Source organism: Garra rufa, chromosome 21, assembly GCF_049309525.1.
Source record: "Garra rufa chromosome 21, GarRuf1.0, whole genome shotgun sequence".
Taxonomy (NCBI): domain Eukaryota; kingdom Metazoa; phylum Chordata; class Actinopteri; order Cypriniformes; family Cyprinidae; genus Garra; species Garra rufa.
The window spans coordinates 36,238,644-36,257,810 of NC_133381.1; the positions used below are offsets into that span (position 1 = coordinate 36,238,644).

A 19,167-nucleotide genomic window follows, 5' to 3' on the forward strand; every position below is an offset into this window, starting at 1 on the left:
GATAGTTCTACCATTTTCTCAAAAAGGTTATTTCTGTGCTTTTGCTAGAACTGCAAAATCCATTTTGACTCTAGGCCAAAAAATGCAGAGCATTCAAGACTCGGAAAGGTATAAAGAAAGATTTATTACACACTGGAGGGCTAGTTAAAAACACATTTTATACACTATTTTAGTTTTATGTTGCATAGAACATTTTACCACAGGTAAAAGACAATGTCCTTATTGCTTTCATCCAATACACACCACTAAATATCTGACATATTTAATTTCACATACTACAAGAATATAAAACATGTCAGACAGTTTAAGACGTTAATAAACTCATTTGGTTTAGAAGGCCGAGTCTAAGCAAACGCGTCCCTGAGAGACCTCAATTTATACAGAGAAAATGAAATGTCTTAAAGGAATAGTTCATTAATGAATGATAATGTGCTGGAAATGTCCTCACCATCAGGCCATCCAAGATGTAAATGAGTTTGTTTCTTTATTGGAACAGATTTGGAGAAATCTAGCATTATACTGTACAAAGTCAAAAGGTTTCACACACCTTGCAGAATCTACAAAATGTTAATTATTTTACCAAAATAAGAAGAATCGTAGAAAACACAAACTTTGTACTGACCTGAATAAGATATATTCAGATAAAAGATGTTTACATATAGTCCACAAGAGAAAATAATAGTTGAATTTAAAAATTTCAAAAGTTTACATACACTTGATTCTTAATACTGTGTTGTTACCTGAATGATCCACAGCTGTGTTTTTTGTTTAGTGATAGTTGTTCATGAGTCCCTTTGTCCTGAACAGTTAAACTGCCTGCTCTTCTTTAGAAAAATCCTTCAGATCCCACAAATTCTTTGGTTTTACAGCATTTTTGTGAGTTTTTGAAACTTTTGTAAAAACTGCAGTCCCTCAGTTGTCCTCAGTGTGAAAAGATGGATCTCAAAATCATACAGTCATTGTTGGAAATTGTTCAAATACACAAAAATGCTAAAAAAAAATGAATTTATGGGACCTGAATGATTTTTCTGAAGAACAGCAGGCAGTTTAACTGTTCAGAACAAACAAGGGACTCTTGAACAACTATGACTGAAAAAAAAAAAAAAAACACAGCTGTGGATCATTCAGGTAACAACAGTATTAAGAATCAAGTGTATGTAAACTTTTGAACAGGGTCATTTTTATAAATTCAACAAAAACTACTTCTAAGTTAAATATCTTATTCAGGTCAGTGCTATATAAAAAAAAATAACATGCATTTTGTGTGATCGCTCTTATTCTGGTAATAACATTTTGCAGATTCTGCAAGGTGCATGTAAACTTTTGATTTCAACTGTATCTCATTAAACAATGGATCCTCTGTAGTGAATGGGTGCCGTCAGAATGAAAACATCACAGTAATCCACACGACTCCAGTCACATCGATTAAAGAAACTCATCTACATCTTCGAGGGTGAGCAAATTTATTTTTGCATGAACTGTTCTTTAAATGTCGGGGAGTGTAACATTAGCTTAAGTAACAGTTAAGATTTGTTTTTCACCTGTTTCTGTCAATGATATATTTGGTGAATGAATGAATAACATTATGTGAACATTTGTTCCCTTATAACCTATATTTTATATATGACACAACGCAGTGAATAATTTTCTGGAAACACGATGGTTAATTGTGAATTAGCATTAAAAAATATCAAAAGCAGCATCCTTTTATGATGTTCCACGGAACTGACACAGTTTGATGAGTATTGCTGTTGTCTTCACATTGTGGTATACTGCCCAAGCGCTTTCTTCAGCTTTTCAGCAATCTATCCAATAAGAACACACAAGAACATTACACATGTAGTATGTTGCATTACATATGCCATGTTGACGTGTCCATACAAACTAGAATCCCACCACTCACCGTTTCATAGAATTTCACCTGTTCCTCCAGGTAGAACTGCATGAGTCTGTTGTAGTCATAGATACGGTTGCTATGGAAGTGATTCATCTCCGCTAGAGAAACAGATGGCAAGTCTTAGATTACATGTGTGTGCCAAACACTACAATTAAGCACACAGGTGCAAGTATAAAAGACCACTGTGACAATAGACGACACTTCACTAACGTACCTTGTAATGTGTAAGACATGGTGCTAAGGTTCTTTTCCATAACTTGTTTATCTTGTTGGCTAATTTTATTCATCGCCACCAAATGATCAGCCTCTTTTACTTTATCAATGGCAGCCTGAGGAAACAAAAGATACGTTTAAAAACTAATATATGTAACCCTGGACCACAAGGGTCATAAGGGTCAGTTTTTTGAAATTGAGATTTATACATCATCTGAAAGATGAATAAATAAGCTTTTTATTGATATATTTTGTTAGGATGGGACAATATTTTTTACAACTATTCAAAAAATCTAAATATTGAGAAAATCGCCTTAAAAAGTTGTTGAAATGAAGTTCTTAGCAATGCAAAAAAAAATTAAGGTTTGATATATTTACGGTAGGAAATTTACAAAGTATTTTTGGCTATTGCTACAAATGTACTGATACACACAAACACACACACACACACACACACACACACACACACACACACACACACACACACACACACACACACACACACACACACACACACACACACACACACACACACACATATATTATGTTTTTTTTAAAGAAGTCTTTAAAGTTCTGCTCATCGAGGCTGTCTCTATTTGATTAAAAATACAGGAAAATGGTAAAATATTGTAAATTATTGTTGCAATTTAAAATAGTGTTTACTATTCTAGTATACTTTAAAACAGAATTTATTCAAGTGATGCAAAACTCTATTTTCAGCAGTCATTAACCCAGTCTTCAGTTTTACATGATCCTTCCGAAATCATTCCAATATGCTGATTTATTACCAACGCTGGAAACAGTTGTGCTGCTTAATATTTTTTTGTAACATGTGACATTTTTTTTCAGGATTCTTTGATGAGTAAAATGTTAAAGAGAACAGAATTTATTCAAAATACCATTCAAATTCTTTTGGGGGTCAGTGAATTTTTTCTTTCTTTCTTTGAAAGAAATTAATACTTTTATTCAGCAAGTATATGTGAAACTGAAAAAAAAAGTGATCATAAAGACTTAGATTTTAAATAAATGCTGTTCTTTTTAACTTTTTATTTTTCTCTATTACTTCTTTTCAAAGAATCCTGAAAAAAAAAGTAACACAGGTTCCAAAAAATTAAACAGCACAACTGTTTCCAACATTGATAATAAAAAAAGTGGAAATTCTGCTTTGCATCACAGAAATAATTTATTTTTTAAAGTATATATTAAAAAAACTGTTATTTTTAATTGCAATAATATTTCAAAACATCACTTATTTTCTGTATTTTTGATCAAATAAATGGAACTTTGAAGAGCATAAGAGACTTCTTAAAAAAATAAAATAAACTAAAACTAAAACCAAATCTAAACAACAACAAAAAAAAACTAAATTTAGAAAGGCAAAAGGTGAAAGGTTTATACCTTGTGAACTGCTATTGTGTCAGGGAAGCAGCCCAGTAGTCCCTTGTACTCTGTGTTTATTTCCATCAGGAAGTGTAGATCTTTTTTTGGCTGATAAACAAATGTTATCTCATTGAAACAAATGCTTAAACTCATGGATAATGCTAAAAACAGCAATCATGGGTGTTGCTATCACTTGGGTAGCCTCAGGGTTACAATTCTATCAACTTGTGGAAATAGCAGCACAGGATGTGAGGAAACTTGCTAAGGATGAGTGAATGGCATTGGAAGAAGTTCAAGGACTGAAGGGTTTGTTGAAGTATTCATATGAGGAAATATTGTACTTCTGATACCTGTCCTGCAACGAGTTCTGCTATTTCCTCATACGTTTTTCCTGTCGCGGTCAATGCTTCCGTCAGAGTTGATTCCCCTTAAAATAAGGTACAAAAAACATCAATAAAAAATCATTAGGTAATCAAAAAGATTTTATATGTAATATTTGAGCTGTGAACATGTCTATGACAGCATTTAATAAACAAAGCTCCAGTTTCCTACTTGGGTATGCACTAGTGTTGAAAACTGATGATAGGTTCTGAAATGCTTTTCCAATCTGCCGATATTCCTTTTGTAATGCTGTTGGTTTAAAAGCAGAAGACTTTTACTATGGACACATCCCAAGATAATACCAAAAATTAAATAATGCAGGTATACTGTGATAATGAAGAAATATAAGTATGTGAACTTACGGCCTGTACATCTCTTCCAGTGGAGATGCCCAACAGCCAGTAGTTCTTTAACACTGTTGTCCATAGATCTAGTAAACTGGCTGTACATTTCATACTTCTGCTCTCTAAAATCAAATAAAGATAAGACCAGTGTTAAAAAAATAAATAAAACTACATTATATAAAAAGTATTAATTGCATCGTTGTCAATGCAGTTTCAGAAAGCTAATTTTTCACCAAAAATATCTTAATTTGTGTTTTGAAGATGAATGAAGGTCTTACAGGTTTGGAACGACATGAAGGTAATTTATGGCTAAATTTGCTTTTACAGTATGTCACAAAAGTGAGTACACCCCTGAAAATTACTCAACATACAGCCATTATTGTCAAAATAGCTGGCAACAAAAGTGAGTACACCCTAAGTGAACTTGTCCAAAGGGTCAATATATTGTTTTAGCACCATTGTTATCTGGCACTGCCTTAATCATCCTCAATCAGACCACAGGACATGGTTCCAGTAATTTATGCTCTTGGACAGGTTGTCTTCAGCAAACTGTTTGCAGGCTTTCTTGTGAGCCAGCTTCAGATGAGGCTTCCTTCTGGGACGACGCCTATGCAAACCGACTTGTTGCAGTGTGCGGCCTATGGTCTGAGCACTGACAAGCTGACCTTCTTCCTCTGCAACCTTAAAAGTAATGCTGGCAGCACTCATGCATCTGTTTTTTGAAGTCAGGTTCTGCACCTGCCACAGAACGAGGCCTGCTCCGAATGGAACCCATCTTGGAAAACCTCTGTATGACCCTGACCACTGTAGTGTAACTCGGTTTCAAGGTGTTACTGAACCTCTAATAGCCTTGGCCATCTTTGTGGAGAGCAACAATTCTAATTCTCAAATTCTTAGCGAGTTCTTTGCGATGAGATGCCATGTTGAATACCCAGTGGTCAGTGTGAGAGAATTGTACTTAAAGCACCTAATTTTAACTGCTCTAATACAAGATACACAACTTTGTATGGTCCTGTCAAGCAGACAAAAACATAAACATGATGAATAGGACATGAGGCTTTGCATGGTTAAACAACATACTGCAGTTATCCCTTAGGGTGTACTCACTTTTGTTGCCAGCTATTTTGACAATAATGGCTGTATGTTGAGTTAAATCTATACTGCTATACAAGCTGCACATTGACTACTCTAAAATATATCCAAGTTTCATTTCTATAGTATTGTCCCTTGAGAAGATATATTAAAATGGTTGCTAAAATGTGAGGGGTGTACTCACTTATTTTTTAGGATTAAATAATTAGAGTTCAATATTGTCTCACACTTGAGAAGGATCTACTTCTGGGAGCTCTGGGTCTATGGTGGAGAAGATTTTCACGCCCACTGTTTCATCTTTCTCTGCTTTCCGCTTCCCTAGTTTCCACTCCTAACAGAAACAACAAATAAAACATGACTTACAACACTCCCAAACTGCCAAGCTCAACTTAACTATTCACTAGCCAAAGTTAATATATAACACTGTAAAACACTTCTCAGTATCAGCAAACAGATGATAATACTCAACAGAAGAGCCATTTAACTGTTTATATATATTGTTTGACTATGTATTTACATCAGTCTATAAAACAACTACAAGCATATTACTATTATACATATTTTAACAAACGCACCTTCTCATCTCTGTAGTTAAGGAACAGCTGGAAAACCTCACTGTTTGAGATCACCGGATGCCGGCACATGCGGGACATCCAGCCCTGCAGGCGTTCCATGCGCATTTTGATAAATTCCTCTTCAAATCGGCCTAACGAGAAATAGAAGACAGATGCTAGGAAGTCTACCAGCCAAAACCACTTTCTTTGCTGACTATTAAAAGACCAAAATGAGAAGATGGTAAAAGAAGGGATTTTTTTTTTTGGTTTGGTTCACCTGTAACTTGTTTGTCAGGTAGACATGGGACAGGCAGAGCACAGGCGAACTTCTCCACGAGCCTCTCATATAACCAGTCAAAATGTTTGTATCTGTGATTGACTGGTCTGTTTGTTGTCTGAAAAAAATGAAAATGAACCAAGACCCATTAACAAAAGAATTACAAGTCAGCATGATTCAAGCAGTCCTGAGAGGTGCTTCAAAATCAAAGAAACTTACATTAGGTGTGATCTGGTATTCGATGTAGCTCTTCAGGCCGTACATTTTTGACCCCTTTTTGGGATCAGCCACTACACAATCTAACTGAGTTTGTGGATACAACCATACTGGACCCACCTCGCCCGCCTGCAAAATAAACATTCAGCCTTCAGAAACATGTTAAACATGTTATTCATTCACCATACCACTTTAAACAAAGCAAATATTGTTTGATTATTCTGTAATCCAGAATAAATATCTAGCTAACTGTCTAATCAATCTCCAGGCATGGGATCAAATCACATGATAAAGTCAAATAACTTACATAAATTGGCAGTGTGTCACTTCCTTTACTTATGTGCTTGGTAAGCAGAAACACCTCTGTATTTGGGGTCTTGGAGAACCCTGGAAACCTGCGGGAAACGATGGGATGAGCATTTGTAATGTTTATTTTATTAATGAAATATTATTATTATTGGTAGTTATTAAAATCAAAATGTTACTTGTTGAGGGCTATTTTCATAGTAGAGTGACCCCCGCCTCGCTGCATCGTTCCTCCCTCTTCCACCTGTGAACCTCCATATCCGCCTGTCGACTTTCCATCATCTGAGTCATCGTCCCATTCATCGTCAAATGAATAGACAGAACCTACGGGTTGTGTGACACAAAAATTACATCATAGTCATAGAGAATAATAGAATAACTAAACTAAACTTTGCTGTATATCAAAATTCTGACACATTTACAAAGTATTAAAGAGAAACATGTTCACCAAAAACTGAAAATTCTTTAATTAATGAGAGGGTCAAAAAGTTCTCAGATTTAATCAGGAATATCTTAATTTGTGTTCTGAAGATGAACAAAGGCCTTACAGGTTTGGAACGACATGAGGGTGAGTAATTACTGACAGAATTTTCATTTTTGGGTGAACTATTCCTTTAACATACCTAACATTAATTTTCCTACTTACTTTGGTATTTTCTGCTTATACTACGATGCCAGACTAGAGAATCTTATGTTCCAAGATAATGATTTAGAAGATTCAGCAGTGCATTTTAATCATATTCCAACTGCACAATAGAAGCAATTATTACATAAATTTACATAATAAGTTATGTATTATTTCCATGCTGAGAGTATTCATACTGGAATTTATATGGAGGGGCCAGAAAAGGTTCTGCTTTCTTGTGCAAATGTGAATATACTGCTCTCGCTGTGGAAAGCATGTTTCAGAATCAGAACAACTCAGCTGTGTAACAGGCAAAGACAACAAAGACTGTAGTGATGACTATACCATACCACTGGAATTATTCACTTACCTCAATATACACTACTTAGCTACCTAAAGTACATAATATATGTCTTTAACCATGGTCTGCTGACAGAGAAAGTTCAAAGTCCTCATAACAAAGCAGATAACGTGAACATTCCACATGTTGTAGACAGTAAAGCAGCAACACCGCTAATGAGCTGCTTCTGATATAGAATGTACATTAGTGCCATAATAACAAATATGTCACTATATACTTTCACACAGGTGGCAAATTGGTTATATGACTACTAGGGATATTTGTGAAATTATTTGTGTCCCCGGACCACAAAACCAGTCAAAAATGTCAATTTTTCGAAACTGAGATCTATACATCACCTGAAAGTATGGTTTGTTAGGATAGGACAATATTTGGTCGAGATCTAACTATTTGAAACTATAGAATCAAAATATTATTTATATAAATATATTTACAGTACGGTAGGAAATTTACAATATATCTTCATGGAACATGAGCTTTACTTAATATCCTAATGATTTTTGGCATAAAAGAAAATTGATAATTTCGACCCATACAATATATTTTTGGCTATTGCTACAAATATAGCCATGCTACTTACGACTGGTTTTGTGGTCCAGGGTCCCATTTTTCATTTTGAATTGGTTCTCAGTTTTACAAAACAATATTGATTCTAAAATCCCAAGAATAGATTAGTCTAGCCTGTTTTCAGTTAATTAACGGAACATTGAAGTGCGTATCCCATCCAATAAATCGCAAAAAGCTTTGTGCTTTGAAACAAAGATTTCAAATTCTGTCCATTTTATTGCAGTATTTAAAAAAAAAAAATTAAATGCTGTTTTGGAACCGTTTAATGTGGAGTAATGTGGAGTGACAGATCGCTGTGCCTCAGCTCAGTGTTGCCAAGTCTGCAATTTTCCTACGGAATTGCCGCAGGTTGTTTTTCATGTCCGTGTCAAGTGACCCCAATAATGTGATATTTAGCCACTGGAATGCAATTTTTACCAGGGGGCCCCCACCAAAACAAAATTGTATTTTACCTCCCGAAACACGATTTAACTAGTCTTGGGCTCTTTTTGAGTAGCTATTGGGCAGGTTTTGTTGGGAAAACCCAGCAACTCTGCTTTAGTTCAACAAAAGCAGCAGCGCAATGGAACATGTGAACTGATCGTCTCCGCTTTACTACTAATTTCAACACAAAATAAACAAGAATAAAGATCCGAAGGTATGTTAAAAGAAAGAGTACAACTTGCCGAAATACGTATCCTGTCTTGTGTAATCGCTTGATTAGTGTTTCAACCATGCAAAGACATCAATATAACAGATTGTAGACAATGCCACATAACATCTCATTTACCTCAGAAAAAAAACATATTCGATAAACATAAACTTGTTAGTCAGCTTGGGTCCTTGAGAAAATTTGGCACGCACTGTACCTGATATATGTCCACAATAATCAATATCAATTCGGAAACCATATCGAAATGCAAACTTGTATATCAGAATCAAATTGAATTGTGCAATTTGTGTCAAAACCCAGCCCTCATGGCTACCATTCAAAAGTTTAGAATCGGTAAGATTTAGGTTTTAAGTTACTGGTCACAAATACAGTAAAAACAGTAATATTGTAAAAATAAATATTATCTACTTTCTGTATATATGTATAATATTAACTGTTTTCTATTATAATTAGGGTTGCAAAAATGTGGAAAATTTCCAGTAAATTCACTGCAAAAAAAAATTCTTACTACTTTTTTGTCTTGCTTTCAGCCAAAATATCTAAAAATTCTTACATCAAGAAGGATTTTCCTGACAAGTAAAAATTATTTTCTTGTTTTCAGAAAAAACAAGTCAAAATTAAATGAGTTTTTGCTTAGAACAAGCAAAATAATCTGCCAATGGGGTAAGCAAAAAAATCTTATTTCAAACAGAAAACAAGGTTATTTTTCTTACCCTATTGGCAGATTATTATGTTCCTGGGATTTATGGAAAGTTTCTGGAAAATTTCCACCCTAATTATAATATATTTAAAAAATCTCAAGCTGAATTTTCAACAAGAAGTAATGGTAACCTAACAACAGCGGTAAACAGCTCAATCAAACAATCTGATGACACAAACATACTATGGTTCAGATCCAAAAAACACTGTGTGAACATAACCCACCCGGGGCAGGGGAGGAAAGATAAATTAAACCCAGATTCGGGACAGGCAGTTGAACCAAGTGTGAAAGCACCCTTAAACTATTAATTTCTTTCGATATAAAAACGTCCTGCCTCCAAACTTTTGAATGGAAGTGTAGACAGTTATAGACTGATAACCATACATGTTTAATGGAGGTTGTATTGTAGAGGTTCTCCACTTACCATTATTGCCTGCTGGTTCCTGTTCAGTGTAGTTCCAGTTGTCCGCAGAGTTGTTGTTGGACGATGTTGTGGCAGTCCAAGCCTCATTCCCATTAACCCCCTACAGGCACATAAAATACAACATTAAATCATTGTTTTAAACAAATCTGCACCCATTATGACCCTTAAGACTAAACTTATACAGGTTGTTACTATGAGTTTAAAGTGGATTCTATCAGCTCTTTTTCACAATTGCCTACTGATGCTGGAACTGTTCCTCGATTGACCCATTTTAATATCAAGTGTCTGCTCAAATGATGAACCAAATTCAATACAAGTTAAGGAACATCAGGTTCTTCCTTTCACCCACTTCCTTTTTTAGACTCATCAATATCCCTCATATGTCACAAGTAGATTACAGTAATTCTCTCTTGCTGGGTTGGCCAAATAACCAAAATGAAGCTGCCTTGTTTATATTCAAATTCTCACATAATATTTGCTTGTGTGTCTCCATTCACCCCATGACAGCATGTCTGACCTATAACATAGAAAACAGACTGGCCAATGTCACCTAAAATCTATTCAGCACTGAAGACATTCCTCTAAATTTAAGACATTTTCAAGATTTTATTTTAGTTCTTGCTGGCATATATGCACACACTCAGTATAAGCACATTATGGAACAAATTGAAGAAATTATTTGAATTAAAAGAATGATAATGAGAATCAACCTGCTATATTAGAGGTTACTTTGCAAACCATGAATCACATAACTAGTGAGGTACAAATAACCTTTCTTAATTGAGATTCTAAAAACATAGAAAACATTTACAGAAACCATTAATATGTTTACTCATAATGAAAAAGCCAGTGACCACAATTTTCACAAAGTTTCTATTCTTGTATAAATGGCTGATGGTCACAAATGAACTGAATATACGGTATAAAAATATAGTTCTCTCTCAAATCTGCCACAAAAGACCTGGATGTGCTTTAAGGACTAAAAGGCCAAAGGCTCTTGAGTCTGTCTCTGTCCATTAGTCTAAGACTTAATGGCCAATTCCATCAATAGACCTGACCTTGATGCTGCTAAAAACTAACTCCCAGCCACGCAAAACCATTTGTCTCGCTTCCTGGCCTCACCAATTAAGACCGTCTATACCAATTTTCCCCGAGCACAACATTACTCATGTGTTTATCGTTATTAGTACTTTGGTGTTGTGGATCACTCAAAATGTCACTGAGTCATCGAAGGCTGATGGAAACGTTAAGTCGTTAGATACGTCTTTTCACCACTTGTACCACTTGCTCAGTTTTCTTGCAAGGGTGACTGTACTCTTGACCAGCTTCATCTCATAGAGTTAAATTCAGTATATGGCCATCTAATGTGTAAAATCTACAGCCAGACTTCTTGCAGAGTATATTCATAGTAAATTAAATTCTTGCTAAAGTTACAAAAGTCATTTAGTTAAAGGCAGTGAGAGATTTTCTCTCTTTTGTTGATTTACATGAATGACAGACAGCAGGAATATTAGACTGCTGTCACTTTAAGAACTGCCCTGATTGAATATACTGTTACACATGTGTTTTCTTTCTCAGCTGTTTGCTTTCACTTAAGACCTAAATTACTGTGTTTACAAGGATACTTGCAAAGACGGGCATTTTAATACATACAAGTGTGTGTATTTAACAATTCAAGGCATATAAAGCAGCAAAAATAACTCAATACTCAATACGTTAAATACTCTTAGTGCGCGCATATAGCAAAATGAGTTCTCTTTCGTTGCGGATTGCATTTTAGTGACTTTAAATCACTTGTTTTTAAAATGCAGTGCTTAAAAACATAAGTTAAAAATTATCAAATAAATAGCTTAATTAAAGAAAAAAAATTAATATATAAATAATTGAAATTTAGGTTTTATAAAGAAATTCATACGCTCATGTTTATATTTGTTTAAGAGTAATATCAAGCATTTAAGGATTCAAAACAAAAGGCTATTAAGATCATGGGGAACTTGTGTCCAAATTTTGACTGATAGCATAAATGGTAAAAGAGAATTTATAAAATGAATTAATAGGCATTGTCCTGATTTTAGTTTCAGATGGTAAGCCTGATCCAAGATAGATTACACATGTATTTCACTTCTCATCTACAAACTGCTACACATTTAAGTGCTATTGCACACACGATGATGCTGTGCACCACGCATAGTTTAGAGATCTGACAACCTACTAGAGAAAGAGCAGTACAAGAGAGAAAAAAGAGAGGGAGAGACGGGTCCTCGTGCCTAATGCCCCGAGCTATAATGAGGCCCATTTGCTCTCATTCTCCTGCTTTCACAGGAAATGGATTTCAACTGCAGATGACACATAGGGCCTTTGTGCATTTTATGCTTACCAGACTTCTCATTTAAATGAGTGTGGATTTCTAGTAAAAGCTGGCTGTGAAAATGAGGAAGCAATACTGATATTTAAATAGTGGGGTTTTTGTTGGTTATAGCTACTTTTTTTTTTACTCACTTCTTCATTTGAGGAACTGTGGAACATGCAGATACTCACTTTAAACATGCACATACTCATTTAGGTACATGCTCACCACAACTTCTCCAAATGTGAGATTATGTTATGTTATTATTAACAGAGTAATACAAATAATTCAGTTGATGTGGTACCTGAGTGTTTGCTGAACTACTGCTGTGACCTTGATTATGGGCATCAGTGTACTGTGTCGCTGATGCTTGTGTGGAACCAGGGTTGATCTGCAAACATAATAATATACACATACAGTGAGAGAAAAATTATTTGATCTCCTGCTTGTCTACAATTTTAATTGTAGGTTTATTTGAACAGGGGGAGACAGAATAACAACAAAAAATCCAGAAAAACGCATTTCAAAAAAGTTAGAAACTGATTTGCATTTTAATGAGAGAAATCAGTATTTGATCCCTTTGCAAAACATGACTTAGTACTTGGTGGCAAAACCCTTGTTGGCAATCACAGTGGTCAGACGTTTCTTGTAGTTGGCCACCAGGTTTGCACACATCTCAGGGGGGATTTTGTCCCACTCCTCTTTGCAGATCGTCTTCAAGACATTAAGGTTTCGAGGCTGACGTTTGGCAACTCGAACCTTCAGCTCCCTCCACAGATTTTCTATGGGATTAGGGTCTGGAGACTGGCTAGGCCACTCCAGGACCTTAATGTGCTTCTTCTTGAGCCACTCTTTTGTTGCCTTGGCCGTATGTTTTGGTTCATTGTCATGCTGGAATACCCATCCACGACCCATTTTCAATGCCCTGGCTAAGGGAAGGAGGTTCTCACCCAAGATTTGACAGTACATGGCTCCATCCATCAACCTTTGATGCGGTGCAGTTGTCCTGTCCAGCAAAAAAACATCCCCAAAGGATAATGTTTTCACCTCCATGTTTGACAGTGGGAATGGTGTTCTTGGGGTCACAGGCAGCATCCTCCCTTTTCCAAACATGGGGAGTTGAGTTGATGCCAAAGAGCTTGGTTTTGGTCTCATCTGACCACACTTTCACCCAGTTCTCCTCTGAATCATTCAGATGTTCATTGGCAAACTTCAGGCACTGCAGGATTTCAGTCCTTCACGGTGTAGTGTGTTACCAATTGTTTTCTTGGTGACTATGGTCCCAGCTGCCTTGAGATCATTGACATGATTCTCCCGTGTAATTCTGAGCTGATTCCTCATTGTTCTCATGATCAATGAAACTCCACAAGGTGAGATCTTGCGTGAAGCCCAAGACCGAGGGAGATTGTCAGTTATTTTGCGTTTCTTCCATTTGCGAATAATCGCACCAACTGTTGTCACCTTCTCAGCAAGCTGCTTGGCAATGGTCCTGTAGCCCATAGCCTTGTGCAGCTTGGACAGCTCTTTGGTCTTGGCCATGGTGGAGAGTTTGGAATCTGATTAATTGATTGCATCTGTGGACAGGTGTCTTTTATACAGGTAACAAACTGAGATTAGGAGCACTTCCTTTAAGAGAGTGCTCGTAATCTCAGCTTGTTACCTTTATAAAAGACATCTGGGAGCCAGAAATCTTGCTGATTGATAGGGGATTAAATACTTATTTCACTCATTAAAATGCAAATAAATGTATAACTTTTAAAAAAAAAATGCATTTTTCGGGATTTTTTTGTTATTCTGTCTCTCACTGTTCAAATAAACCTACCATTAAAATTATAGACTGAACATTTCTTTGTCAGTGGGTAAATGTACAAAATCAGCAGGGGATCAAATATTCATGAATATATTCATATTTTTCTCATATCCTGTCCATGCCTTTTGCAATCCATGCATACTGTACATAACTCAAAGTTTTCCTCCATTTGAATCAATGACAAAAAAATCATTATGTCTGAGGAACGCTGACTGTGTATCTACAGGAAAGCCAGACTGGGAATTTGTCTTGGTAATTATGGTACAAAGATAGACCTACTGCACAGAACATGTGGGAATATTCTCCATCTGTAATAAAAGTATGCCAGATACCTAATTAAACCTTTAATCAGTCACATTTTATATCTTCTAATTAGGCTACAGCTCAGGAAGCACATACACATTCAATGATTTCCCTTGATTTTAATAATGTAATGCTACTGGAAAAACACAAGAAAATCAGAAAAAAACAGGACAAGTTTTAGTATATCAGTTCAGCAAAGAGAATAACACTCTGCTCACTAACGTAGGCAAGATAGATAGCAGAAAAAAAGTCTGCTTTCATTTTGTCCTTCCCTTTCTAAAATACTAAAAATAATCCTACACAGTTTTCTAATTTCATCTAATGCTTTGTATAAAGAAGTGAAATCGAAAACAAAGCAGATGGTTAGGTTTTTTTTTACCTCAATGTAGTCCTCGGGCACCAGGCCTACATTTCCTCTGGAATTCCGAGCCTCTACCCAGCCACCGCCTACATTCTGCATAATATAAAGCAGAAAATAAGGGAAAAAATGTATATATAATTTAACTTTATTTTATTTAAAATATTACTATTATGCTCACCAAGCCTGTATTTATAATTTATTAAACGCAGTACAAACAGTGACATCATACTTCTACAATTTAAAATATGTGACCCTGGACCACAAAACCAGTCTTAAGTCGCTGGGGTATATTTGTAGCAATAGCCAAAAAATACATTGTATGGGTCAAAATTATTGTTTTTTTTTATGCCAAAAATCATTAGGAAATTAAGTAAAGATCATGTTCCATGAAGATTTTTTGTAAAAATCCTACTATAAATATATCAAAATGTAATTTTTGATTAGTAATATGCATTGTTAAGAACTTAATTTGGACAACTTTAAAGGTGATTTTCTCAGAATTTTGATTTTATTGCACCCTCAGATTCCAGATTTTCAAATAGTTGTATCTCGGCCAAATATTGTCCTATCCTAACAAGCCATAGATCAAAAGAAAGCTTATTTATTGGGCTTTCATATGATGTATAGATCTCAGTTTTGTCAAATTTAACCTTAAGACTGGTTTTGTGGTCCAGGGTCACATATTACTTTTCTGTTTAAACATAGGCTATTGAAAAATGTAATTTATTCCTGTGATGCAAATCTGAATTTTCAGCAGCCATTACTCCAGTCTTATGTGTCACATGATCCTTCAGAAATTATTCTAATATGCTGATTTGCTGCTCAAGAAACATTTATTATCAATGCTAAAACAGTTGTGCTGCTTATTGTTTTGTTGAAACCATGATACAGCATTTTTTGTAAGTCTTTACTTCACTTTTAAACACATTTAATGCATCACAGCTCAATAAATGTATTAATATCTTTCAAAAAAGAAAAAACTTTTGAACAATAGTGTATATATGTGACCCTGGACCACAAAACCAGTCTTAAGTAGCATGGGTATATTTGTAGCAATAGCCAAAAATACACTGCATTGGTTAAAATGATCGATTTTTTCTTTTATGCCAAAAATCATTAGAATATTAAGTAAAGATCATGTTCCATGAAGATATTTTGTAAATTTCCTACCGTAAACTGAATTTTTGATTAGTAATATGCATTGTTAAGAACTTCATTTGGACATTAAAAACTTATTAAAAATTGAAGGTGATTTTCTCAATATTTAGATTTTTTTGCACCCTCTGATTCCAGATATTCAAACAGTTGTATCCTGACAAACCATACATCAATGGAAAACTTATTTATTCAGCTTTGATAATGTATAAATCTTAATTTCAAAAAGCGTAGTTTTGTGGTCCAGGGTCACATATAACATTTCCTGTATGTTATCCATAGCCAAGTGCCTGTCTTGAAATATTAGTGGTGATGCTGAAGTTCAGTATATCCTCACCTGGTTAGTGACCGTGAGTATTTCACCTTCTTGAACAGTCAGCTCATTGTTGCCAGACTCAGCGGTGAAGTCATATAATACCTGCGCCTGAACACGGCAAACATATGGGTAACACAGAACAGTAACTGCATGAATATTTCAGTGCGGCATGGCTAAAACTTTCACCTCTGTGTTTTGAGACTAAAAACACTTTAATCTAATTCTGTATGCAGATATTTATTATTATATAACATAAACATAAATTTAAGCTTGTAGGGGATTCCTCATCAACTCCAAAAATATAAGCACATTTCCATTTTTAATGCATTCACACAGGTTTCAAATGAAAATATTATGAATGTCACCTTTATGTCTAAAAATATCTATATGCTGGACAATTTTATAGCTTCGTTTTCGCATATGAGGGCTTATTCGCATGACCAACCATCACAACACAGCCAACATGTAAACTAAAACACTAAAACTGGTTTTCAGTGTCAAACCACCTCTAACCAAGCTCAGCTACCATATTTAGTGTGCTGAGTGTTTATCCACATCAAAAGGACGTGCTTACTTGAATAATAATGCTGACAAATCATTGTACACTGAAAAATGACATGTTCCCTTGAGTTCTGTTCCTGACAGGATGCACCATGTTCCTGTTCACAGCAACAAGGTGGACACAGGCAACACAAATGGCTTGCCTCATTGTAACCTAGTGAGGTGCCTACATAGACAGCGTTTTGGGGTCGGTTCGAGTCAGCTGACTGTTTGTGTACATTTGCACCCAGATGACTCAGAACCTGCATGCAATGCCTGCAAATGCTACTAATGCAGCTCATTAGGTTTTTGATATTTTATGTAAATGTTTTTTTCATGCGTAAATGTCTTTTCAGCGTAGTATGAAGTTTATGAATGAATACTTGTTACAAGAATGCCAATTCATCTCATAACATAACCACTGAGTGTTTACAAAATACTTTCAAAATGTTTGTGTTTGGACTAGCAATGTCAACACAGAGCAGGAATGATTGCAAGTGAGAGGTACCAGTTTCATAAACGCCAAGGAGGTGGGCATGGGCCTCATTAAAAATCTGGACGTCAAATAAAGTCTAGCCATCTTTTTACAGTATACTGTGTGATAAATAAATTACTTGAACTAACCTCAATCTGAAAAGGACAACTACAGTAGCCTATTAATTCAGACCTTTTACAAAAACAGCTATGCAGCACAGTAGTAAACAATAATTGGAATAGCTCAATGAATTAGTGCAAGTACTTACCCTACTCGTTTCAAAATGCTTACAGTATCATTTACATTCCCTGTCAAACATGCTCTTATTACATGTCACAATAATCTTGTGTTTTTACGGTGTGGAAACAAATACACCACAAAAAGCAGAATAGCAGGTTTTGAAACAATGACTACCTGTGTGTTGATTTTGGAATCCTGTATTAAAAGATTCGAAAACTTAAGTCTAACAAGTCCCTGACACTTTGGTGTTGCATACATGCTGTAAATAAATAAATAAAGTTTCAAAAAGTAAACCTAGGGCTACTCTATACTTACTAGATTTATAATTTTAGTTTTGGGTCCCTTTGTGTCATGTAGAACCTAAATATAATTTGGATTTACATTAAATAATAGACTATTATTTATAAATAATAAAACATTTTGCACGTTTAATAAAACGTTATTTTTGTGTTCACAAACCTGTCACACAATTATGTTGTATTTTAAATATAAAAGTACGTGTTTCTGTGTCACCCCATTACTTCAAATCAACTTTGTGTAGGACATGTTTTCTAGACTCGAAAACCCTGTCGCTGAATGAACTGTCCAAACCGGATCAAATGATTCATTGATAAGAGCCGACTCCATAGAATTCGTTTAGGAATTGAGCATCGGTAGACTGTTTTTGCAAACAGTGTAGGGTACAATTTAAATAAGTCACAAGATAATCCAAATTATCTAATTTACCATAGGTCTCTCTTGCTAAACTAACAGCCTTAACATTTTGTAAGAATACGTTTTCTGGAATATTTTATATGCCTATTTTTCAGGAGGTAATTTCAGTTTAAATACAGTTATTTAATACAGTACACTTTGTCTACAACGTGCAACGATGCAGAATTATCGTTTCGCTGTAACTTATGAGACAAATGCGCCACAGTCATTTCATTAGTAGTGTTTATCCCAAGCAAAAACTTACCTTCACTGCCATCGTGGTATCAATAATTTAATCACCATTAACATGCGATATGAGGTCTTAAAATAAACAAAACGTAATAAAAACAAACCTTTCTGTCCCTAAATGAAGCGAAAATTACGCGTTTGTTTTTGTGTTATGCAGCAGTGACCGCTCTCGATTAGCAAAACATAGCTCGATAAAATCCAGTTATCTGACCCATATAACGAGCTATGGGCGTTGAAAATGTAGATGTTTCGTCCTCTTTCCCTAACTAAGACCCGGAAAACTTCAGCACATTGGCCTCAAAATGTATGACTTATCGAGCTGTCAGAGCAGCTCTTCCTCCAACTCACACACCGCCCAGTAAAGCTCAAGTAAACAACAGAGACATTATGCAATGAAACATTTGATTCCAGCATTTATTTCAATGTTGTTAAACGTTGAAATTATTATGATTATTGTTTTCATTAGATATTAAGCTCATTTAATTTAACACAGGCATTTTATTTGAAACCCTCATGTTTTTGTAGCATTGAAACATTGTTTGTGATAGTGCTGAGGCGTGTCAGAGCAGGTTTGTTGAAGGAACGGCTTCTTCAGGGAAGGACTTCACTGCCACCGCCACTCTATACAGGTAGAGTAAGAATAGTGGTGAGAAAAAAATATTGACAATATAGGTAGCTGCACCAAATAT

At 35.3% G+C, this 19,167-nt stretch overlaps 1 protein-coding gene across 1 annotated transcript; it reads right to left on the minus strand.

Annotated features, from left to right (window-relative positions):
- Positions 1-103: 103 nt before the first annotated feature.
- On the minus strand, positions 104-18,797 carry snx9a (sorting nexin 9a). The gene is made up of 18 exons (XM_073826746.1): positions 18,495-18,797; positions 16,303-16,389; positions 14,829-14,903; positions 12,641-12,727; positions 9,990-10,089; positions 6,840-6,984; positions 6,662-6,749; positions 6,358-6,483; positions 6,139-6,256; positions 5,883-6,013; positions 5,535-5,638; positions 4,234-4,337; positions 4,043-4,120; positions 3,841-3,917; positions 3,509-3,598; positions 2,112-2,226; positions 1,904-1,995; positions 104-1,805 (listed from the first exon to the last, which is right to left on the minus strand). Exons 1-18 carry the CDS (start codon positions 18,504-18,506, stop codon positions 1,758-1,760), a joined length of 1,677 nt encoding a protein of 558 aa, XP_073682847.1. The 5' UTR covers positions 18,507-18,797; the 3' UTR covers positions 104-1,757.
- Between the last annotated feature and the right edge of the window lie 370 nt (positions 18,798-19,167).

Excerpts from the sequence above, each read along its gene's own strand:
- snx9a (XM_073826746.1), bottom strand. Across the intron at positions 6,484-6,661 it reads GTGACACACTGCCAATTTAT|GCGGGCGAGGTGGGTCCAGT; the intron begins GTAAGTTATTTG and ends TTTATTTTGCAG. Across the intron at positions 2,227-3,508 it reads ACACAATAGCAGTTCACAAG|GCTGCCATTGATAAAGTAAA; the intron begins GTATAAACCTTT and ends TTGTTTCCTCAG.